Source organism: Chlorocebus sabaeus, chromosome 9 (assembly GCF_047675955.1).
Source record: "Chlorocebus sabaeus isolate Y175 chromosome 9, mChlSab1.0.hap1, whole genome shotgun sequence".
NCBI classification, from domain to species: Eukaryota; Metazoa; Chordata; class Mammalia; order Primates; family Cercopithecidae; genus Chlorocebus; species Chlorocebus sabaeus.
This window is the reverse complement of record NC_132912.1, coordinates 113,026,786-113,050,926: the sequence shown is the minus strand read 5'-3', so window position 1 is coordinate 113,050,926 and position 24,141 is coordinate 113,026,786. Positions and strand designations below refer to the sequence as shown.

General features: G+C 38.8%; 1 protein-coding gene across 3 annotated transcripts; it reads left to right on the top strand.

The window, feature by feature from the left end:
- The first annotated feature begins 7,754 nt into the window (after nucleotides 1-7,754).
- Nucleotides 7,755-19,944, top strand: SMNDC1 (survival motor neuron domain containing 1). Of its 3 annotated transcripts, XM_038009557.2 has the most exons (7): nucleotides 7,756-7,956; nucleotides 9,111-9,230; nucleotides 11,951-12,140; nucleotides 13,887-14,029; nucleotides 14,966-15,127; nucleotides 17,616-17,769; nucleotides 18,717-19,944. In XM_038009557.2, the coding sequence occupies exons 3-7, from the start codon at nucleotides 12,138-12,140 to the stop codon at nucleotides 18,852-18,854; spliced, it is 600 nt and encodes a 199-aa protein (XP_037865485.1). In that variant the 5' UTR covers nucleotides 7,756-7,956; nucleotides 9,111-9,230; nucleotides 11,951-12,137; the 3' UTR covers nucleotides 18,855-19,944. The 3 variants fall into 3 exon arrangements, with proteins under 3 accessions (XP_007962264.1, XP_037865485.1, XP_007962265.1); XM_007964073.3 differs by lacking the exon at nucleotides 11,951-12,140 and having other exon boundaries at nucleotides 7,755-7,956; XM_007964074.3 differs by lacking the exons at nucleotides 7,756-7,956; nucleotides 11,951-12,140 and adding an exon at nucleotides 8,017-8,276.
- The last annotated feature ends 4,197 nt before the right edge of the window (nucleotides 19,945-24,141 follow it).

The window sequence follows — 24,141 nt, the reverse complement described above, 5'->3', positions numbered from 1 at the left end:
TTTCTAAGATAAATGATCTGTAAGTGACATGAATATGGGGTGGGGAATATCCAGATAAGAAGGGTACTTTTAGGGGCTGTGATGCAAATGAATCCAATTAACTCCGAGTTTAAAAGACTGTCTTAAGACTGCTGCTGGAGCTGCTATACGAGGAAGTTAAACAGGGCCAAAAGATGAAAAAAAAAAAATGTCCTATCACAACATCAGAAGGCAAGACCCACAGGACCCTCCTGCATGTGGGGAAGTCAAAGTAATTCTTTCACATGTTAATCATGCTTTCCTTCCTTCCTGCCCTTCAAAGAGCTCCTGGTGACTGCTACAGCCTCCACTGCCCACATCTTTCCTGCTAAACCTTGACCTATCTGGCCTTCTATTGTCTTTTGTTTCTGACAATGCTTTTGTAATCTCCTGTATTACTTCTCAGCTTGTTAAACTATTGCTAATGCCCAGAGTTCCCTGCAACTACCTTCTGCTCTTCCCCATCATCCCCAAACACACACGTACACACACACCTCCCAAAACTATTCTAAAAGGCGTTTTAGCTAGTCTATCTATATTTTTCATTTTGAAAAATTTGAAACAATCACTTCTATAGAACACTTCTATAGTCAGTATAGGACATTCTCCTAAGAAGCCATAAAATAGTTTTTACATCTAATACAATTAGCAATAATTTAATATAATCTAATATTGAGTCCATACTTAAATTTTCCAGGGGTCCCTACATTTTTTTACAGCTTTATTTTTTGAAACCAAGATCAATCAAGATTTATCCATAGACTTGTTACATCTGTTTACCTCTTAATCTAGAACATTTCCCCACACTTTTCAATGTCACTGACCTTTGGAAGAATTTAGGTGTTTTCTTATAGAATGTCCGATATTCTGGATATAGTTCTTCCCTCATGCTCAATTTACTTGTTCCTTTATGCCCATATTTCTTGTATACTGGAAGTTGGGTCAATAAGCTTGATTGTATTCAGGTTAAGCATTTTTGGCAGCCTTCCTTCACAGGTAATGCTATTATTGCTTCATGTTGCCTCAAATCAAGAGGCATATAAAATCAAGTTGTTCCACAATTAGCAGTACTAAACTTGATCTCTGGGTTAAGTTGGTGACAGCTGAATTTTATCATAGTAAGATATATTTCCCCTTTGTAATTATTGAATAGTCTGTGGGGATGCTTTGTATGTATGTGTGATACTTTGACATCATGCCAGCATCTTCCTTTTCCCCACCTCCTTTCACCAGATAGGTTTTAGCTTCTGATGATACTTGCCTGAATTATTGGAAATGGCAAATGGTGATTTTTCTGATGCTGTCATTTTATTTATATGAATTGGCTGACATTCTTCTTTAAAGAGAAACTCCCTTCCCAAACTCTTTGAGTATCACTCTGGACTTAATGGATTTTTAAAATGTATTGAAGGCTTTGATGATCTATTAATTATTCTTTTTAGTGGCCAAATTGTCTCATATGTGGCTAGTGGACCCCACTTGAGCTGGGCTCTGTGGGCTTTTAACTTGACCTTATTCATTCTGGGGCACTTCCATGATTTCTGGCAAGGTATTTCAGGCTTAACTTTCTTTTTTTGTACTTTATGGGCCTGAAACTGGAAATTAGCCATTTCTCTAAGAAACATTGTTTCCTTTTAGTGGGGATTGGCATTTTGATATCAAGCTGTGGGCATTCTCTAGTGGGGTGGCATTGCTTCTAAGAAATATTCATATGAAAAATTCTAATTCAATTTAACATCAGAGGTTTTAACATCAGTTTTTCCCACTGCAAGAGAAAAGAAGTACAAATATAAAAGAAGGTGGATCTTCTTTTATACAATACAAAAAGGATATTTGTATTTCTTTTCTCTTAGAGCTTCTACTAATATATTTATTGTTTGTTTTATAGTAGGCCTAAGAGTTTCAAAATTTACCAATACCACTACTGGCAATAAATCTGTGGTGTTTGAGGGCTTTTGCTTGTTTTCGTTCTTTTTGCTCTCAGAATATAAACCACTAAGAATGTATAGTTGGAGTACTACTTCTAAATAAGTAGTAAAACACTGCCATTTCAGGGCCAGGCGCAGTGGCTCACGCCTGTAATCCCAGCACTTTGGGAGGCCGAGGCGGGCAGATCACGAGGTCAGGAGTTCAAGACCAGCCTGTCCAGCAATGTGAAACCCTATCTCTACTAAAGATACAAAAAAAAATTAGCTGGACATGGTGGCACACACCTGTAGTCCCAGCTACTTGGGAGGCTGAGGCAGGAGAATTGTTTTAACCTGGCAGGTGGAGGTTGCAGTGAGCTGAGATTGTGCCACTGCACTCCAGCCTGGGCAACAGAGCGAGACTCCGTCTCAAAAAAAAAAAGAACTGCTATTTCTGGCCAGGCACGGTGGCTCATACCTGTAATCCTAGCACTTTGGGAGGCCGAGGGGGGTGGATCACCTGAGATAAGGAGTTCAAGACCAGCCTGCCCAACATGGTGATACCCCGTCTCTACTAAAAATACAAAAATTAGCCAGGCGTGGTGGCAAATGGCCGTAATCCTAACTACTCGGGGGAGACAGGAGAATTGCTTGAACCCAGGAAATGGAGGTTGCAGTCAGCCGAGATTGTGCCACTGCACGCCAACCTCCAGCCTGGGCAACAGAGTGGGACTCTATCTCAAAAAAAAACAACAACAAAAAAACAAGGCCAGGCGCGGTGGCTCAAGCATGTAATCCCAGCACTTTGGGAGGCCGAGACAGGTGGCTCACGAGGTCAGCAGATCGAGACCATCCTGGCTAACACAGTGAAACCCTGTCTCTACTAAAAAATACAAAAAATTAGCCGGGTGTGGTGGCGGGCGCCTGTAGTCCCAGCTACTCGGGAGGCTGAGGCAGGAGAATGGCGTAAACCCGGGAGGCGGAGCTTGCAGTGAGCTGAGATCTGGCCACTGCACTCCAGCCTGGGCGACAGAGCGAGACTCTGTCTCAAAAAAAAAAAAACAAAAAAAAAAGACAAAAAAAACCCCTTGATATCTCTTATCCTGTAAAGCCTTACACTATAATCTTTTCTCAAACTCAAGAAATTCTTGTTTTCTGTTTTCAGTGGCATATTTTTGTTTTTTAGTGGTACAGTCTTCTGTTCCTCAATGGTACGTGTAAAACACAGAATACTTGAAAATGCACATCCTCAGCCAACAGACACATGAAAAAATGCTCATCATCACTGGCCATCAGAGAAATGCAAATCAAAACCACAGTGAGATACCATCTTATACCAGTTAGAACGGCAATTAGTACAAAGTCAGGAAACAACAGGTGCTGGAGAGGATCTGGAGAAATAGGAACACTGTTGGTGGGTACTGTAAACTAGTTCAATCATTGTGGAAGACAGTGTGGCGATTCCTCAAGGATCTAGAACTAGAAATAGCTTTTGACCCAGCCATCCCATTACTGGGTATATACCCAAAGGATTATAAATCATGCTGCTATAAAGACACATGCACACGTGTGTTTGTTGCGGCACTATTCACAATAGCAAAGACTTGGAACCAACCCAAATGTCCATCAATGATAGACTGGATTAAGAAAATGTGGCACATATACACCATGGAATACTATGCAGCCATAAAAAAGGATGAGTTCGTGTCCTTTGTAGGGACATGGATGAAGCTGGAAACCATCATTCTCAGCAAACTATCACAAGGACAGAAAACCAAACACCACATGTTCTCACTCATAGATGGGAATTGAACAATGAGATCACTTGGACACAGGATGGGGAACATCACATACCAGGGTCTGTCATGGGGTGGGGGTGGGGGGAGGGATTGCATTAGGAAATATACGTAATGTAAATGAGGAGTTAATGGGTGCAGCACACCAACATGGCACATGTACACATATGTAACAAACCTGCACATTGTGCACATGCACCCTAGAACTTAAAGTATAACAATAATAAAAAAAGAGAAAATGCACATCCTAAGGCTAGCTGTGCCATACAAATTTAAGCAAACAATTCAGTATTGCTATGACTGATGACTATCTGAGCGCCTGCACTGACCAACACCATTTTCAGGTTGTTTTCCATCAACTTTAAATGGATGATGACACCTAAGCTTCACCCCAGGATACATGTGTTCCATGCACTGTATCCAAAAACACTCAAAGAAGCACAAAAAGGTAAGTAGCTTGTCCTGCAGCAAATTATGCAAAGATTCAAATCACTTATTAGGACTAAAGAAAGGAGCATAAAACAATTACTATGATTACGTACACAACTCTAATCCATTACCTTTGGCATTTTGTCAAAATAGAAAAAAAGTGACCAAATCTGGGGCTCCTTTTAGTCAGGAAATGATACAATAAAAGCTGAGATAAAGAATGCAGTCTCTGCCCCACGGAGGTGGCTCACCCTGTAATTCCAGCACTTTGGGAGGACAAAGTGGGTAGATTACTTGAGCCCAGGAGTTTGAGATCAACCTGGGTAACATAGCGAAACTCTGTCTCTAGCAAAAAAAAAAAAATAGTAAAACACAAAAATTAGCCAGGCATGGTGGCGTGTGCCTGTAGTCCCAGCAACTAGGGAGGCTGAGGCAGGAGGTTTGCTTCAGTCTGGGAGGCAGAGGTTGCAGCGAGCCAAGATTACACCACTACAATCCAGCCTAGGCAACAGAGTATAAGACCCAGTCTCAAAAACAAAACAAAACCAAAAAAACCCCAAACCTATTTGACCAATATGTATTACTTTATTGCATATTCTTCTGCTCTGCAGTGGGGTGGCACATTTCCAAAGAAAACTATACTTTAAAAAAAATTTTTTTTAAATTTAGGCTGGGTGCTGTGACTCACGCCTGTAATCTCAGCACTTTGGGAGGCCGAGGCGGGTGGATTGCCTGAGGTCAGGAGTTCAAGATCCAACACGGTGGCCAACACGGTGAAACCCCATTTCTACTAAAAATACAAAAAAAAATTAACCAGGCATGGTGGCACACATCTGTAATCCCAGCTACTTAGAAGGCTGAGGCAGGGGAATTGCTTGAACCACGGAGGTAGAGGTTGCAGTGAGCTGAGATCGCACCACTACACTCCAGCCTGGGCGACAGAGCGAGAATCCATCTAAAATAAAAAAAATTAATTTTTAAAAATTTGTGACAGGATCTCACTATGTTGCCCAGGCTGGAGTGCAGCAGCTATTCACAGGCACAGAGTGTGCTGCAGCCTCAAACTTCCAGACTCCCATCTCAGCCTTCCAAGTAGCTGGGTGCCATGGTGCCATACTTTAATTTTCTTTAGTAGAAATAGCTGTATATTCTGATGAAAATTTGGAACCTTTACATTTTATTTATTTACCATCTTTCAATAAAATAAAAATCATGTTTCAAAACTGAAGGTTTAAGATATTGCTCTTTTTTTGAATAAACATGATTAAGTTTGAACACAAACGTTTTAAGAAAAATCAGACACTGAAAGTAAATTTTGACACTTCGAAGGAAGTACTAATTCAGAAAGCCTATCTGAAGTATTGCTGTTAGTTTTGTCTGCTTCAGTTTTGTCTGGAACAACACTGCATACAATTGTGAAAATTAAGTGAACATGTGTAGAGTGCTTAGAATGGTATCTGGCACATACAAACTGTTATTTCTTTGTGAAAATTAAAATTCAATACAGCTTTTCTTTATAAATGAATGTTGCATAGATAAAAACAATCCTGAAAACAAAATTATTAAGATAGTATAGAAATCTATAATGGAACTGATAATGAATATTTCCCTATTTTCTGATCTATGGGGTTCAGGAAAAGTTCTCATTTAAGAGATTTTCACACAATAAGGTTTACTTTATATTCAAGGAAGTTCCTCCTCGCATTGGTTCTTAAAACACACAATTACAATAACAGCAGTTCTCTAAAACTACATTTTATTTTAAACAAATCTCTTCTTTATTTAAAAGCACATGCTTTCTGGTTTGTCTTCCCTCTTAATTCTAGCTACACACTGCTGCCCTCTGCTGCAATTTCAATCTTTCTAAATTGACTGCCATCCCAATCACACAAACCTGACCTAGTTTCCATCTATACCAGTTATCTGACTCACTATAAGGGTTATGTGTGTGTATGTAGACAACCAAAGGGAAGGCTCCTTGAAAAGAAAGCAAGGAACTAAAGATGTTGGTACAGTTCAAAAGATCCCATCTGAGAAGTGGGCCTTTTGTTTGTTTGTTTGTTTGTTTTGAGACGGAGTTTCACTCTTGCTTCCCAGGCTGGAGTGCAATGGCATGATCTCGGTTCACCGCAACCTCCGCCTCCCAGGTTCAAGTGATTCTCCTGCCTCAGCCTCCCAAGTAGCTGGGATTACAGGCACGCACCAACACGCCTGGCTTTTTTTTTTTTTCCCTTTTTGTATTTTTAGTAGAGACGGGGTTTCTCCATGTGGTCAGGCTGGTCTCAAACTCCTGACCTCAGGTGATCCACAAGAAGTGGGCCTTTTTATGGGTCCAGCAACAAACTCCCCACCTCCCAGGAAAGGTTGCTTCCCAGCATCTATATAACCCTTTGTGTCTCAGGCCTTTATTGTTTTTTCAATTGAAACAAAATTATATACATGTGGTTAAAAAAAAAGAGAAAAGAAAAAAGAGAAGGGCCGGGCGCGGTGGCTCAAGCCTGTAATCCCAGCACTTTGGCAGGCCAAGACGGGAGGATCACGAGGTCAGGAAATCGAGACCATCCTGGCTAACACGGTGAAATCCCGTCTCTACTAAAAATACAAAAAACTAGCCGGGCGAGGTGGCGGGCGCCTGTAGTCCCAGCCACTCGGGAGGCTGAGGCAGGAGAATGGCGTAAACCCGGGAGGTGGAGCTTGCAGTGAGCTGAGATCGGCCACTGCACTCCAGCCTAGGCGACAGAGTGAGACTCCGTCTCAAAAAAAAAAAAAAAAAAAGAGAGAGAGAGAAGAAGAAGAAAAGGAAATAGGGTAAACAGCAAAGAAGGCAATCAATAAAACATTTGGCTTCCATTCCAAACCTCTGGACAGGTTTGTGTATCTGTCCAGAACGCGTATATATTATTACAAACATACACAAGGGGCATTTCTTTCTGAACACAAATGTCAGTATTCCTACCACTCTGTTTACCATTCTAGACTAACTTGGACTTTGTTCCCTATCAGGCGAGATTAACCCAACTAAATTAAAATCAAGTAGGTTTTAACAAAAAAGATTTTAAAGAAATCAATCTCCTCTCCAATAGGTTATTTCTGTCACGATTTAATTAGCTTTCTGTTGCTACCAAGCCTTGTATCATATAAAGCAGTGGTTCTCAGGCCGGGCGCGGTGGCCCACGCCTGTAATCCTAGTATTTTGGGACGCCGATGCGGGGGGATCGCTTGAGCCCAGGAGTTGGAGACCAGCCAGGGCAACCTAAGGATAGCCCCCACCAACACCACCCCCCCAACCCACCACCACCGCTCCCGAAAAGCAGTGGTTCCCAGACGTCAGCAGACATTGCTATCATCCGGTGGGCTTGTTAAAAGAGAGTCTCTGGATTCAGGAGGTCTGGGGTGGGGCTTCAGAATTTGCATTTCCAATAAATTCCAAGCCGGAACTCCAGGAAGATAACCTACATTCCGCGCCTGGCGCAGCCCAGCTACGCCATATCCGTCCTAGGCCCCGCCTACTCTGCGTCCCTAACAGCCAGGGACAGGCTAGAGGGCGCGCAGAGTCACGTGAGTCGAGCGAACTCGCGCGAGAGTTTGTATTTCTCGCGAGACTTCACCGTCTCTGTCTTTTCCTCCTTCCAGTGCCCGGCTTTCCTCCCCTCCCCCCTCGCCGCCGACCGAGTTCTTCCTTTTCAGACCGAGTCGTCTTATCGTCGCGGAGAGTTTCCTTCTACTGCTGCTGCTGCGGCCACCACTACCACTGGGCTTATTTGCCCCGACCCCTTCCCGCCGCCCCGCCCCCAGCCCCACACAAGGTAACAACCCCCTTGAGGGAGAGAGTGAGGCCTGGCCGGGCCCGGGTCCCTCCCGAGGTGAAGCGGAGGCCCAAGGCCGAGGAACCCGCCTCGCCGGAGACGCCCAGGCGCTGGCCCTGGAGCGGAGCCACGGCCGTCTCCTAGCCAGAGTTGAGCCTCGGCGGCCCGGCCGGCGCTGGCCTCCGTGCGGCGGCGGCAAACACGGCCCGCAGGGGACCGGGTCGGGTGGGGCTGGGCGCCGCGCGGCTCCGTGTGGAGCTTGCCTGTTGGAGCGCAGCGGGGTTCCGGCGGTGGTCCTGAGCTGGCGTTTGGATTTCCAGGTCCGAATGATCGAGTTGTGGCGGGCTTTGAGGCGCTGCGTGGCGGGGAGGAGAGCAGCCTGGGTCGCTGTAACTCTTGGGGGCCTTTTCCGGCTCCCAGCCTTTGGTTGGACGGGAATTTTACGAGAGAGAAGGGTCCTCGGAAACGTCGTACATTTGCTTATAAACCATCAAAAAGGGTTAATTAGTGTCTTATTTTCAGGAAACTGAGTGAGCTGGATTTGGCGAAAGGCTCATTCCTTAGAACGTCTACATGGGAGAGTACCTGTGCTGTTCTTTTTGCTGAAGTTAATGCAGCGATAAATAGTTAAGCGACTGGGCGAAAGATTTTTGTTCTGGAGAAGCACTTTTAAATACACTCTTAATTGAATAGTTCACGTAAAGTTAGTTGTTTGTGTAGTTAAGTTAAAAACGTACTTGTTTGACTTTGGAAGCGTATTTTAGTGCTTAAAAATAAGTATTTGGATTGTTTTTGAAAGTCTCGACTTTTCCAGCAGAGTAGTGCTTTTTAAAAAGATAACGATTATTGAGCCGAATTCAGCACCTACCCTGTGGATAGGAGTTAAAAGAAAATTAGAAATTTCTTTGTATCTGTATGCTTTTTTTAAAGTATGGACTGTATCTCAGGTTTATAGTCTTCGGAAGCTGTTGCCTTTAAGTTTGTGGTTTAGGTGAAGTCTAAACTGAGAGTAAAGGTAATGGTGGTGAATTAAGCTGCAGTGTTAGAAGGAGTTGGAGGCAAAAACTGGTAATTCAGGCAGACAAGGAAGTTAGTTTTTTATGCCTTGATTTTTGGTTCAGTTTTCGTGGTCTAACCCTTTTTATTTTCCCCAGATGTCAGAGGATTTAGCAAAGCAGCTGGCAAGCTACAAAGCTCAGCTCCAGCAAGTTGAAGCTGCATTATCTGGAAATGGAGAAAATGAAGATTTGCTAAAATTGAAGAAAGATTTACAAGTAAGTATGGGTAGGCAATTGTAGTTTTTTCTCTTGTTTTTCGAATTATTGCTTGAATTCCTAAGTACCCAAAGCGCCTTTTGAGGGGTTACACCCCACCCTGCGTATATAGGTAAATTGTGTAGGTACTGTGGTTTGTAGAAGTAGGGTTGTTTCCCCAGTTCTCAGGTTTCTGTACATCAGAGGGAATGACATATTGTTCTTTGTTATATAAATCTTGTGTACTTACATGATTTTTAAAAACAAAAGTTGGTAGAAATTTCTAAGTCTGTCAGATTTTCAAGACGAGAGGTACATGTAACTTCACAATGAAAAATACTTTTATTTTTTAAGACCTGGAAAATGAAATTTTGTTCAAAAAGTAACAAAGATTGAAGGAGAAAAATAGAACCTTAAGATTCCTTTTAATACCACAAGATTCTTTGAAAATGCGTGACTTCTTCCCCTCCGCCAAAACTTGTGGGTTATGTCTTGTATTGAGAACACACTGCAAAGATGCCTAGAGAGAGACATGTGCTCTGTATAATTGTTACACAGATGTTAGGACTTAAGGCTAGGTTTTACAGTAAAGTTGGTGACACTTGTGGAAATTGAACTATGTGGTGAAAAGGAGATCTTTGTCAAGTTCAGTAGATATGAAAACCTTTTTTTAAAAACCTGCACTGGGATTTCAAGACAGAGCCTTCATAGTAAATACCTTTTGTTTCTCAGGACACTGGACTGATTCAGAAAAATGCCATATATAATTTGCCAATATATATGACTTTTAAGAGCTTCCTTTAAATTCTGAACCTGATTTTTAAAAAGTTTCAAGGGTGTTTTGATTAGAGATTGCTTTACCAATTGAGTACTAAACTTGAATCTGTATCCTGTCTAAAAATTATTTCCCTCCCTTTATTATTCCAGTGTCCATTAAAACTATTACTATTTTAGGGATATCACAACTGCAGACAAACTTAACTGAAATAGGGTCCAGATTTGGGATTCTGGAACTGCTTATCTGGGCATAATTAAAATGAGTTGAATACTTTCAAATTCTAGATTTAGAATAAAATTGCAGTAGTATGTTATTTTTAAACACACACAAACCATCTGGGATAATTTCAATATGAACAAGACCCCCCTTCGATACATGGAAGCCAGGCCTGTGGGTTTCAGGGTGCCAGTCAATAAGAAAAAGATGTTTTGGGAGCATTTTCTTCCACTCCCAGGCCCGTAAGTGAAAAATAACCCAATGGTTTGCCACCTGTCCATTTGATTTGCTCACATGTTGTGAGTATACATTGAAGATGAGGCAACAGAGGTACACCGACCTCTCTTCTTACACTCTGTAAAGCACTTTCTGTTTGCCCCAAAGAGAGATGCCTCGACTACCTTTACCAACTTAAGCAGTCCTTTTTTAGGAAAATAAAACATTGGGTGCCAGTGTTTTGTATATTGCTTCCTGGGCAGTGGGAGGAGGGGTATTTGTTGAACTGGTTGGGTTGGGGAAGTTGGGAGTGGAGTTAGAAATAGCATTATCATCAGGTCTTTTTAATATTTCTAGATTAATTCATCATTAGAGTCTGGGCAGAACTGCCTTACCATGTCATGGTCATCGTAGTGGAAAGTACTGTAGGGGGAAACCATTGTGATAAACATTGTAGTAAGCCCCTAAAAGGCTTGCCTGCGGGGGTTCAGTTAATAATGACCTGGAAATCATTTTTCTGTAAAGTATCCTCTTTTCTATAACCATTTAAAACAGCACTGTCCGGTAGAACTTTCTGTGATGATGGAAATGTTCTATATCTGCTTTTCAGTACCATAGCCACTAGCCACATTTGGTTGGATATTTGAAATACAGCTAGGTTTACTTAAGAGCTGAGTTTTTAATATAACTTAATTAGCCACATGTGACTACCATATTGGATGGCAAGAATTTAGAAGTGTAAGTTCTCATACTTCAGATAGTAATAACAGAATGTTTTTCCTGACCAGTCTTGATCAGAGTTTCTTCCCATTTTATTCTATCATTAGAAATTTCATTTTGGTCACTAGATAAGGTCTGTTTTGAATTGAAAACTACTCAAAAATGGAAACCATCTTTTAAGATGAGGTAATACTCTGAAAAGTATTTGGCTATATGCTTCCACCCAGTAATTGTTGTCTCCATTGAGACTATACTTACAGCTTCTATTTAGCTATGGCGGTTCCCCCGCTCATTCACCTCTTTTTTCCTTCTCTGCCTTCTGGGATGTATCTCATGCTATGGGTATTTAATTCAGCCTGTTACATTTGGTGAGAAGTCTGTTCAGACTGATTTTGTGGCTTCCTCATATTAATATTTTTTGACCATATGGTTTCTAATTTCTTGTGTTCCTCTATAGAATTAGATCCTTATCCTGTTTATTAATTTGTTTGCCCTTTGATTTATGACAAAACACTTTTTCTGCATCTTTTCAATGACTTCATTTTGCCAGTAAGGTTTCTATGTTTATCTCTTTCATGTACTGTCTTTCATAGAGACTAAAGTTATTCAGCAGGCAGCAAAATAATCTACTAAAGTCCTGCCTCTCTTTTTTCACTTAAAAAAGTGGGTGTAATAAAATTCAGGCTAGCTAGCTGACTAGCTCCCCGGGCAGTCTATGATAATCACAGATAGTCAATTTATTAGGCTGTTTTGCTGAATAAGCTGGTTCTAAAGGAGGCAGGGGTCAAGTCACTTGTCTCATATATTACAGTGGCTCTCTGCATCCCCGAAACGCCTTCCTTCAGTAAGCAGAGTGCTTGAGTGCACCCCCTTTGACCTGCTGATATGTAGATCACAACACCTGATGCTTCCTGGAATTGCCGATTACTGTAACTGCTGCCCATCTGTCGATGAAGGAGCAGTTTCAGAACTCAGACTTGAGGGAGGAAAAGTAATTAATGGTATGTACCTTCAAGAACCCCCTCATACATAAAATAGTTTTTCTAATACTTTGGTCCATACGCACATGTGAAGAATAGAAATTTAGAAGGTTCTTCATAGTTTGTTGGGAGGGTTATGTAAAACCATGGCAAAGTTAGAGGACATGAGGAGTAAATGCTCTGGATTTTTTCTAAAAAAAGGTCATTTCAGCACAGGCCTCTGAATTCACTAATAGGCACAGCTTTTCAGGACCCTTTTCTTTGATGAAATATATTTCTCTAACAAAGTGTATTTGGAAAATAGTTCTGTCCTAAAAGAAATAGAGTTCTAAATCTGAAACCTGCAAGTGCAGAATTCATGTCTGTGCTTAAGTTAAATGATCCCTAGGTGGATCTGGAAATATTTAATGATAGAGATTTGTGTGGGCTCTTGAGTCAGGCTTACTGGATTACATTCCTACCCCTAAAAGTGGTTAAAAGTAAGACCAGATAATTTACTCTTCTTTTGTGTACTACTTGATCTAGTTATTTGGAAGTTTCCTTGCTTTATTTGCAAAGGACTATCTAATTAAAAAGATCTAATTAATGGCTAGTTGGCAACTAATAAAACTTAGAGATATTATTCCTACTAAATTTTTAACTCAAACCAAAGTGTTCTATTTATTTATTTATAAAACTAACCTTTCTTGAAGAGATTTAAGACTCAAATATTAGTTTTTTCAGAAATAGCCAGGAAGATTTAGAGTCTTTAGAAGAGAGGTAATATTTAACTTTCTTGGCTACTGAATCAGATTTACTATTGTGAAACCTCAGTGGGAACTAGAAGAAACTCAGTACATAGTTTAATTTTGTTCATTTTTCTCCCCAAACACACAGTATGATGTTTTAAATGCAACAGTGGGTGAACAGCTACACCAGTTCTTAGATCAGATAAGATGCATAGTGTGGATCTTCATTAGAGTAAAAATGTAGTAGATAGGTAGCGGAATCTGTCAGTTTGTACTAGTCTCAATTTTTTAGCCATCCCTACACCAGACATCTTTGAATGAAGCCAATAAATGTAAGCCTGAATTAGAAAAAAATATTTGCCACACAGAAAGGCATTGCCTATGTGTGTTACCTTTTTTCCCCCCTTTTAAATGAAGCTGTGCTGATGTGCTTAACATTAAGGTATGGAACATTTAAAATCTAACCTGGTAATTTGCTTACCCAGATGGGGTGAGTTTTACAGTAATTGAATAGGAAGACCACTGGTTTCTTTTACATATGCCTATAGTATTTTAGTTGAGATATGTATAAGTAGGAACATTTTTGTTACTAATAAAGCTGCTTAAACTGTTTTGGAATTGTTTGGCAGTTAATACTACTGAGTAATGCCCTATAAAACAGTACAGTTGCATAAAATATGTTACAATAAGAATATCTAATTCAGTCCCTCATACTTGACTTTCTCATCTTTAGAGAGATCTATTCAGCTAAAATAGGCACTTAGAAATGGTATAAGCTCAAGTCTTAATTTTCATTAGTATTTGTGGTTAAGTTGAAAGGCAACTATATGGGCTTAAATCACAGCTCTACCACTTAATTTGTAGAAAATACTGTATCTCAGTTTCTACATGGGGATAATCACAGTACTTAATAGTGTTATGAACTGCAAATGAAATATATAGAGAGTACTTAGTGTACAGTATGAAAGCTGTCATCAAAAACAAAGTTGACAATGAGAATTACGAAAATAATGTTGTGGTTTTTGTTTTTCTTTTTTAGGAAGTTATAGAACTAACCAAAGACCTTCTGTCAACTCAACCTTCTGAGACGCTTGCAAGTTCAGACAGTTTTGCTTCTACTCAACCTACTCATTCATGGAAAGTAGGAGACAAGTGTATGGCAATCTGGAGTGAAGATGGACAGTAAGTGTAGAAAAAAAAACCCTAACTGTAACATGAAATAATAAAATACAATGGTAAGAAGTTTTTATTCAGTTTTAACTACCCTATTTTAATCTTTACTTCTATTAGGCAGTATGATTTATAGAGCCAATTTGATTCTTGGGTGGTTGCCATTAATACAGTTTAGTTTTAGCTTTAGATTAAGTTTTGGGGATAAGAATGACTTGGATTCTAGAGGAAGGAAAAACGGGACAGTGAATGGGTGTTTTCTAAAATAATCTAAATTCTTTTCTCCTCAAATTGAAAATTGAGTGAACGGCTGGTTTTTCTGAGAATTCTGTGAAGAGCATACACTGAAATCATTCCTATAAGAAATATCTTTTCGCTGGGTGTGGTGGCTCATGCCTGTAATCCCAGCACTTTGGGAGGCTGAGGTGGGTGGATCGCTTGAGATCAGGAGTTAGAACGCTGCCTGACCAACATGGTGAAACCCCATCTCTACTAAAAATACAAAAATCAGCCAGGTGTGGTGGTGTGTGCCTGTAATCCCAGCTACTTGGGAGGCTGAGGCATGAGAATTGTTTGAACCTGGGAGGCGGAGGTTGAAGTGAGCCGAGATTGCACTACTGCACTCCAGTCTGGGTGACAGTGAGACTCTGTCGCAAAAAAGAAAAGAAACCTCTTTTCTCAAAGACATTAAAGTACATTGGGTAGATACATGCAAGAGACTTTCCCAGCAATATTTTGATTAGGATGTCTTTTTTTTTTTTTTTTTTTTTTTTTTGATAAAATACAACTAACTTCAACCACTCTTTTGTATTCTCTTTGCTAAAACAACCATTTGATTATAGAAGTTTCATTATAGACACATGTAATAATTGTATCACTACAGTATAAGTCTTGTAGGCTGAGTACTAAACCTTTACTCACCTGCTTACAGCCATGATATCTTTACAGGTGTTATGAAGCGGAGATTGAAGAGATAGATGAAGAAAATGGCACCGCTGCAATCACCTTTGCTGGTTATGGCAATGCTGAAGTGACTCCACTGTTGAACCTCAAGCCTGTAGAAGAAGGAAGGAAAGCAAAGGAGGACAGTGGCAACAAACCCATGTCAAAGTAAGTGACTTTGACTTTTCCATTTTAGGTGTAATCTTCCCCACTTGGATACTTGAAGTAGTCTGCAGAGAGAATCTATGCATAAGAAGGTTATAATACTGTTTTACTGTTGTTTTGAAGATCAGCAACGAAGGGTCAACATTGTCTATATAAATGTGCCTAAGTGAAGATAATTTTGATTCCCATTTAGGCATTCAGTAAATATTAAGATACTATGTATAATGAACATCTTCCCAGCATATTTTATAAGCCAGGTGCTGAGGCTACACCACAGGAGACCACCTCAGGCCTTGTCCCAACTGAGTTTATATTTAGAGAAGAAAACTCGTCATTAATGAAGTGCTTTAATAATAGAGTGTAAACATTACAAAGGGGCTATAACAGATACTGTAAGGGAACAAGAGGTACTCAGCCTACACTTTTATTAGGGCAGATTTCTTTGAGAAAACAACATCTAAACTGAGATTTGAAAAGAATAAGAGATAACCAAGTACAAAGCTACAAGGTGATATGACTTTGATCTAGGATTGAATTTTTTGTTATTAATGAGCACTATGACCTTGGATAAGCTGTTTAACTCTGTTTCCTCGTCTGTAAGATAGGGACCGTACATTATTGGGTGTGAGGATTCAAATGATAAGTGTTAGTAAAGCTTGTAACAGTTCTTTACATGTAGTAGTAAGAGCTTAGTAAGTTTTAAAGAGGGGGTGAGCATGTAAAAGTAACAAATCCCTGTGGTAGAAACTTGGGACTTGGGAAGTGGGTGGTCTGAGAAGAGATTAGAGTGGTAAAGTCCAGAACATAAAGAGCTTTAAGCCACTGATAATATTTTAAGTAGAGGGGATATGATGTGATCACATTTGAGCTTTAGAATGATCACTGTCAGTAGGGAGAGGCAACTACTGCTGTGATCCAGGTATAAGATGATGGCCTGAACCCAGGGAGTAGCAATGGGAATGGGGAACTATGCAGTTTTGAAAAGTAAGAGGCAGAATTAACAATATTTTGGTGAACTTCTGCGTATTTGCCACAACTTAGTCTTTTGATTTGTCAAGAGTTTTCAAAACTGTAGTTGCTACATATTTTTATTGGAATATGCAAAAATTATATATTAATGTAAGCATCCCAATAAAATCCAATTCTAGAACAATTGTGTGTGTGTGTGTGTGTATTTTTTTTTTATCTCTTTGTCATCTGTGTAAAAAGCCATAGCTTCATGGTGGTAATATGGTACCAGGGAGTCTAGATAATGCCCCTCTTAAAGATCTTTTTTTTTGAGACGGAGTCTCGCTCTGTCTCCCAGGCTGGAGTGCCGTGGCCGGATCTCAGCTCACTGCAAGCTCCACCTCCCGGGTTTACACCATTCTCCTGCCTCAGCCTCCCGAGTAGCTGGGACTACAGGCGCCCACCACCGCGCCTGGCTAGTTTTTTGTATTTTTTAGTAGAGACGGGGTTTCACCATGTTAGCCAGGATGGTCTCGATCTCCTGACCTCGGGATCTGCCTGTCTTGGCCTCCCAAAGTGCTAGGATTACAGGCTTGAGCCACCGCGCCCGGCCTAAAGATCTTTTTTTCATCCTTTTGGTGAGAAGTCAGTGTTAACTGAGCAGAAATTATTGGGGGTTATAGGCTCTGATCCTATTTAGAATCTTATTTAAAATGTTTTTGAAACCCCCAGGTGTTTTGTTTTGATGAGAATTGTTAGCTATGATTTCCCTTTGTGCTGCTGCATTCTTCCAATGTAGGTAAAATATTTTATCTGCACTGAATCTCTTCATACATTTTTTTCTAAATGCCGTACTTGTTAACTGTGTCTATTTGGAAGTAGATGAAGGCTTAGATACCCATTAATACTGAAACTCAACTTATTCCTAAAACAACTGGCAACAACTATACAAAAGTAAAATAGAAAGTCATAGTTGAGGCTGGGCACAGTGGCTCATGCCTGTAATCCCAACACTTTGGGAGGCCAAGGCAGGTGGATCACTTGAGGCCAGGAGTTCGAGACCATCCTGGCCAACATGGCAAAAAACCATCTCTACTAAAAATAAAAAAGTTAGCTGGGCATGGTGGCACACGCCTATAGTCCCAGCTACTAGGGAGGATGAGGCACAAGAATCTCTCGAACCCAGGAGGTGAAGGTTGCAGTGAGCCGAGAGTGCCACTGTACTCCAACTCCAGTCTGGATGACAGAACAAGACTCTAACGCAAAATAAAAAAATAATTATAGTTGGAATGTTTACTTTATATGGGTAAATAGATTATACTTATGTTTGAAAGCTCCCAAGGATGCTATTTAAAAAAAAAAAAAAAAACTTAGTAATTCTGGGTGATTGGTACTGATTTTAATGAGTTAGTACTTTTTATTCATAGACCATTGTATATGTTTGATTTTTTTTTTTTTTTTTTTTGGCACTGCCGGTGTCTTCAAGGAAGTCACTCTTGTATAATAAGTCTCAACAGTTGACATTTAACTTTTTTTCATGCAGAAAAGAAATGATTGCCCAGCAGCGTGAATATAAAAAGAAGAAAGCTTTGAAAAAAGCTCAGAGAATAAAAGAACTTGAGCAAGAAAGAGAGGACCAGAAAGTGAAATGGCAACAATTCAACAACAGAGCCTATTCCAAAAACAAAAAAGGCCAGGTTGGTAAATCTTTTTATGACACTTTGTAAATTTGAGAAATGTGACTGACTAACTTTAAAATGAAAAGAGAAGTATGTAGATTTTTTAAAAGTGTGATTAACTCAGATTTTGCATTCAGAATCGTTGTTGATGCTCAATTTAGCTTATTGAAAAATGTTAGCCATCATCTCTGCATAAAAATATTACAAATGAGAGAATTTATATCAGAAATTACAAAAGGTCTATGTTCTTTTCCTTTAATAAACTAATATTTGAAAAAATGGTTGCTACTTAGAGGCAGTGTGCTTAACTCTACCTGCTTTGTTAACATGCCTTCATGCTGGGCATTAGGGGGTAGACTTTATTTAAAAGTACATTCAGTTTCCCTTGATACATTTATCTTTCTAAGTGTGTGTTGGGTAGAAGAAAACTGTAGCATTCATATAGGAAGTTGAGAATAAGGATAGCCTGACTTTCACCCATGTATTACTCGTCACTCCCATCAAGGTAGCCCTTCCATTGATGGACATGGCTTCTGGAAAGAAGTGCTTCCTTTTCATAAAGATGTTTATTTTGTGACAAATAAAGGCCAAGGGACTTCACAATTTAGATATCATAACAGGCCCCGCAGTAAACTGCAATACAGCCAGAGCTTTAATCATGCTAAAATGGCTCGCTCACAGCTGAAGTTAGGATTTGAGTTTGCAAAACTAAAATTTTGAGGTATCAGAAAGCAAGTGTTATGAGTATTAGTAAGTGTCTAATGATATTTTCCTCAACTTAGAAGTTAGAGTAAATGGCTTCCAGCATGGGACCACTTCTATACCCATTTTTTAACACTGAACAAAGGCAATATGCTTTTCTTCTTTTAAACATTGAAACCAGAATATATTTTAACATTACTTAAAATTTGAAATTTTTTATTTTTTCCAATACTAATAGGAATGGTTTCTGTTTTCTCCCCTAGGTAAAGAGGAGTATTTTTGCTTCACCTGAGAGTGTGACTGGCAAAGTTGGAGTAGGAACTTGTGGAATTGCCGATAAACCTATGACACAATATCAAGATACCTCTAAATACAATGTCAGGCATTTGATGCCTCAATAATCAGAAAAACTGTTGGATTTCATCTCTGCAGGGCTTTACATTTACCTTTTTATCCTTATATTTTTCTAAAGGTAAATTATTTGTTAGATGAGTAAGCAAGATACCATTGTCGTCATTGGTTGACTTCAGTAGAATGAAACGTGAAGAAATTGCATTTGATAACTGCTATTTAACTTTTCTCATTATCAGTACCACGGTTCCCTGAAAGTTTGTTGAATAAAGCAACTTTTGTAGATGCTGTTTCATACAGCACTGAGATGAATTATTGATCTTCCTAATATCAGGCGCCTACTTAACCTATGGTATGTACTTTTTGTAAGTTGTAACTTGAAATTTTCAGATGCTTTGAACTTGACACATATTCTGGCAATTGATTGGAACACCAAGGCAAAAACACCAACCTGCTAAAGAGATCCTTTCATTTTTCTTATTTTCAACTTTAAAACTTAGCTGTCGTTCAGTTAAGCCTAAAGATAGGTTAATTTGTAAATGGCAGAGTTTGTTTTGAGGTTTTTCCTCAAAAACTTGTATCCTAGGCCTATTAGGCCATCTCTAAAATTGATGTGTTTTATTTTTACGTACTCTTAGTTCTATGTAAGAAACCTTAGGATGAGCTCCCTTTTCTAAGGTGTTTTTGTTTTTTGTATGTTTGCTTTTTTCCTGTTTTTTGTTTTTTTCATTTACGGCAGTGGTACCATGTTTTGGATGTGTAATGTTTATATGGGAGAACAAAAAGCTGATGTATAGCCCTGTATACAGTGTAGATACTATTTTTGTAAAAACACAAGGCTAAATTAATGAACAAGAGTACTGAATGTTTCATCATTAAAAATTTCTTGTATTTCTTGTGCATTAATCTGACCATAATTTCCCTGTATATTATGTTCATTTAGCTGTTTGTAATTTTTGTTAATTAGATCAAGTTGTCTGCATTTGTTGGTGTAAATGAACATCACAGTTATCCTGAGTTAAGCCAAATACATGCATAGAAAAGGGTCTTCCTATTAATGGAAGAAGGTAATTTTTAGGATGTGTATTATTTCATTTTTGTATGTTTAACTTTTATTAAATAAAGTGTTTTTAAAATCTCCAGGGTGTGTTAACAAAAGGGTAAGCTAAAGCTGTCAGCACTCATAGTGATTAAACTTGCACACAGCATTGCCATGGAAGAGAATATTGAGTGTGAGAGAAAGGTTTCAGTAAATCCTTAAGTATTCCTTCCATTAGAAGAAATTGGATCTTAAAGGGCAAACTAGGCATGTGTTTATAGGATGTCCTCATTTTAATGGGTGTTTGTAGATTTTTGGAGGAAAGGGAAAATCAATTTTTATTTCATGAATTTTAATTTTTTTTATAAATTGAAACTTAGGACAGTGGTAGGTAGAATTCTTCATCTCTCCCTTCCACCCCCAACCCCTCGCAACCCAGGAGGGTCACTTTTTCTTCATATAATTCGTGGCCATAGGGTAGGACACAAAGGACAGAAAGGCACAAATTGCAGTAGAAAAAGGGCTCTTTGAAGCCTGTAAACTTCTAAATAAAATTAAGTTTCTTATTGTAACATCTTAAGAGTTTATCAATAATCAAGAGTGGACTTGATGGACTGCAAGAGAATCCTTTGAATTAAAAGCAATGGGAAGAAATTTGGTGTCATTGTGACCCCAGAAAATGGTTGTTGAGATTACCTTGGTGGTGTTAGAATAGTAATTCACCTGATGTTTGTGTAGGCAGGACTGTTAACAGTCTTGTCCCTCTTTTGACCCTGGGGGCCTTAGTTTTCCCAGAGGACTTTGCAGTAGGAGAGAGAAAAGGAATAAAAGTGACCTTATCAAAAAAAAAAATCCATTTTGAAAATAGACCTTTAGAATGAAATCAGCAACCATTGTGTCAAAGATCTAGATGTGGCCCTTTGGAAAATCCTAGTGTCAGGATGATGACTGTGTCTCTGAACTAAGGCAGGACTCCTGGGGAGACTACCTGTCAGTGTGATACTGAATTTGAGAAAACGCTCAATGAGAAGCATGATACCAACAGTATTTTACAATTGAAGGTGGTTAAGCTCTCTATTCTAAAATGAAATATAAACATTGACCTTAAAAAGCTTTGTTAGAAAATTTAATGTGGAGTTTCCCCCATTAAGAAAGGAGACTTGAAGCTTTGAAACTGTGACAGACTGAAATGTTAAATACTGAGTTATGGGCCCCTAAGTAGAAATGGTTGCATGTAACTTACCAAAGCTTGACATTTGACTGTTGTTACCATTTCAAGGAAAGAACAGTTCTAACCTCCCGGAAATTAATAACCAAAATGTTTAGTTTTAGTAGTAATCACAGGTAACAAGTGCTATTTTAATTAACATGTAGGGAGGCCACAGAGCATATTGGAAAACAGCAAGGACTCTAGAACCAGACGAGTGTTAAAATACCGTTTATTACCTGTGTATTCCTCTGACTCATTTTTCTCAGCTGTAGAATGGAAAAATCTGTTGCAGTTTTAAGGATTGAGTTCAAATGTGTAAACAGCTTAAGAGTGTCTGGCATAAGCACTATAGAAGTGTCTGCTATTACTCTACAGAGTGGCAATGGTGAATTATCTGGTATTTTTTCTGTAACTTCAATAGCAATCCACATTACAATGGATAACAATACCTATTGTTTATGATTTGAGGCATCCAATTATAACCATTATTGAAGTGTTACCAAATTACCAAGGTTGTAAGATATATTTAGTATTCCTAGTTAAATGTTTGAACTAATTTGTATACTAGGGCATGTTTTCTTAATGGGAAGGGGGTGAAGGTTATAATAAAAGTCACCCCTAATGCTTGTTTAAAATTAAAGAGGAATTTGTGGACCTGGGACCAACCTTAGACTTATCCAGGCCAAGGTATGTCTGTCTGATGAACACCACAGGTGATCCTGATGTGCAACCCCGTCTGAGAACTGTTCGTTAACTATAAAGAGTTGACTTTTGAAATTAAGAAAAATTACCTTTTAGCCTAATCATGAAGACTAGGCATCAAACCAAAACAAGATGCATCAGTTACTGTAGCAACACATTTTTTTAAAAAAAATTGCTTGTTGTCACATTGAAGGGTGTGTATGTTTCCAGTGTGCAATTCTAATGCTGAATGTCTGCCTTAAAAATAGCAAAGGAGACCATCAGGTTAACATAAAGGAAAATTGTAGTTTTGTGACTCTTGTGTGTCTGTAGATTATAATTTTATAATTATAATTTTTATAAGATTAAAACTACTGGTTGTAAATTCACCAAAAAAAAAAACATTTAAAGCTTTGATATAGCTTTTTGCTTTAACTTGGGTAGTAACTGAAAATATAAAGGAGGAAAATCTATTAAAACCAATGAGGTTTTATATTTGTTAAAATCTTGATTCGATAAATATCAGCTGAATTAAGTATTTGTATGGTACTACGAAGCAATCAATTAGTATAAATGGCAATTTACAAGTTCAACAGTAAATGTAAACATTCTTTGTATCTAGGATTTTTGAGTTGCAAGTTAAACTGAATTTTTACTGCAGTGGAGAGGAAGAGCATAGCAGGCAAAATAACAGGTAATATTGTATTTTAAACAGAAAAACCCAAGTAATTGGCGCCCTTTACCCGATCATCGTTTAAAAGGCCTATATATGTGTATAGTTAGGTTCTTAAGAAACATCTTAAGAGGTTCAGAAATCAATTTTATAGTTGGAACATTTTAATCATTTGTTTTGGCCTAGCCAAACTAAATAAAACAAAATGGTGTTAGATTTCTGTGAGGTGTTTTAATTGCCTTTTAACTTACGTATATAAAGGTGGTTCTTTTGTGGCCTTGACTGGGGTAAAGCAGAACTGAGAATAAAGGGTTTGTGGTAGTTGACAGCTGAACTAGCTAAACATACGAAGTTTTGGATATTTAATTAATCTTTCAGTTCCCAGGCAATAAAAACTGTAAACTTAGTTCCACCACACACCTTACCAGTTAAACAAAACCAGTATAGTCACTGGAATTATTTAAACTGTAATTTGTTTCTCCACTTAAGTCTTTTTTTTAAGAATACAGCTGAAAGAGCCATGGTGATACTAGGAAAGTTGGCATTTTGTTTGAAGAGCTACTTTCTCAACTTGGGGCTGAAAGTTAAGGTGGTGGTTGTTTTGCTGGCTCAGGATTTTCCCTTTCTTGGTAAAACTGATGTGCTTTTGTTTTTTCCCCTTTCAAGCCCTGTACTTACTTTAGCAAGATGCAGTGAATTTCTGACCAGAGAAACAAAGAATTCAGGCTTGGAGGAAACACTTGACTCCATATCCTGGGAAACTAGAGTTGAAGCCTGAGATCTGAAGCTAGGCTAGTAATCACTTTAATAGATGGTAACTGTCCAAATGTTCATTGCTCAGAAGTAGCAGGAAGGAGTAAGTATCCCTTTTATTCTTTTGCCTGGAGTTTTTCCCTCCAAAATCACCGTCAGGTTTAGTTGACCTAGGTTTCTAAGTGTGATGAAGCTACTAATTTAGAAATGACTGATGATCTTAAATTTATACTCTTATAAATTTTAGAGGTACTTTTATAGGTTTTGTTATATTTTTACAGTGCTATTCTGTGCCCTGATGTGAGCATCTAAAATAAGTATCTCAGTTATTACTCTACCAATAAAGATTTTTAAAGCATTCCCCATGGCAAAGAGCTATGAGCTTGAGGATATCGAAAAAATTCCAAAACTACAGTAAGTTAGTTGGCAGTATCTTAAAAGAACTTCATTTGAAGCCATTTTCTCTAATTTATGACTATATAAAGGTAAAACAGAACAGGAAGTGATCAGCCAGTAATTTTGAACTACGCTGCCTATTTAAAACAATCTGACATATTCTACAAGAAAACCAGTTTCCTATTAGATCTGATACATAGGAAAGGAGATAGCTGCTGTTTCTCTTTCTTGGCAAAGTCAACACTAAATATTAACCTAGGGCACATTACTATCAGTATACAATATGTTCAACTTGAGGTTAGTCCTTTTTTTTTTTTTTTTAGAAAGACCAAATAATCACTAAAACTGATGCTACATTATATAAAGCCTTCATTTAAGAAATTCTGTAGGAGGCTGGGTGCGCTGGCTCACACCGGTAATCTCAGCACTTTGGGAGGCCAAGGTGGGCAGAACACATAAGGCCAGGAGTTTGAGACCAGCCTGGCCAACATCGTGAAATGCCCTCTCTACTAAAAAATACAATAATTAGCTGGGTGTGGTGCTACATGCCATAGTCCCAGCTACTCAGGAGGCTGAGGCAGGAGA

Excerpts from the sequence above, each read along its gene's own strand:
- SMNDC1 (XM_007964073.3), top strand. The coding sequence starts at position 9,111 with ATGTCAGAGGATTTAGCAAAGCAGCTGGCAAGCTACAAAGCTCAGCTC. Across the intron at positions 15,128-17,615 it reads GGCAACAAACCCATGTCAAA|AAAAGAAATGATTGCCCAGC; the intron begins GTAAGTGACTTT and ends TTTTTCATGCAG. Across the intron at positions 17,770-18,716 it reads CCAAAAACAAAAAAGGCCAG|GTAAAGAGGAGTATTTTTGC; the intron begins GTTGGTAAATCT and ends TTTCTCCCCTAG.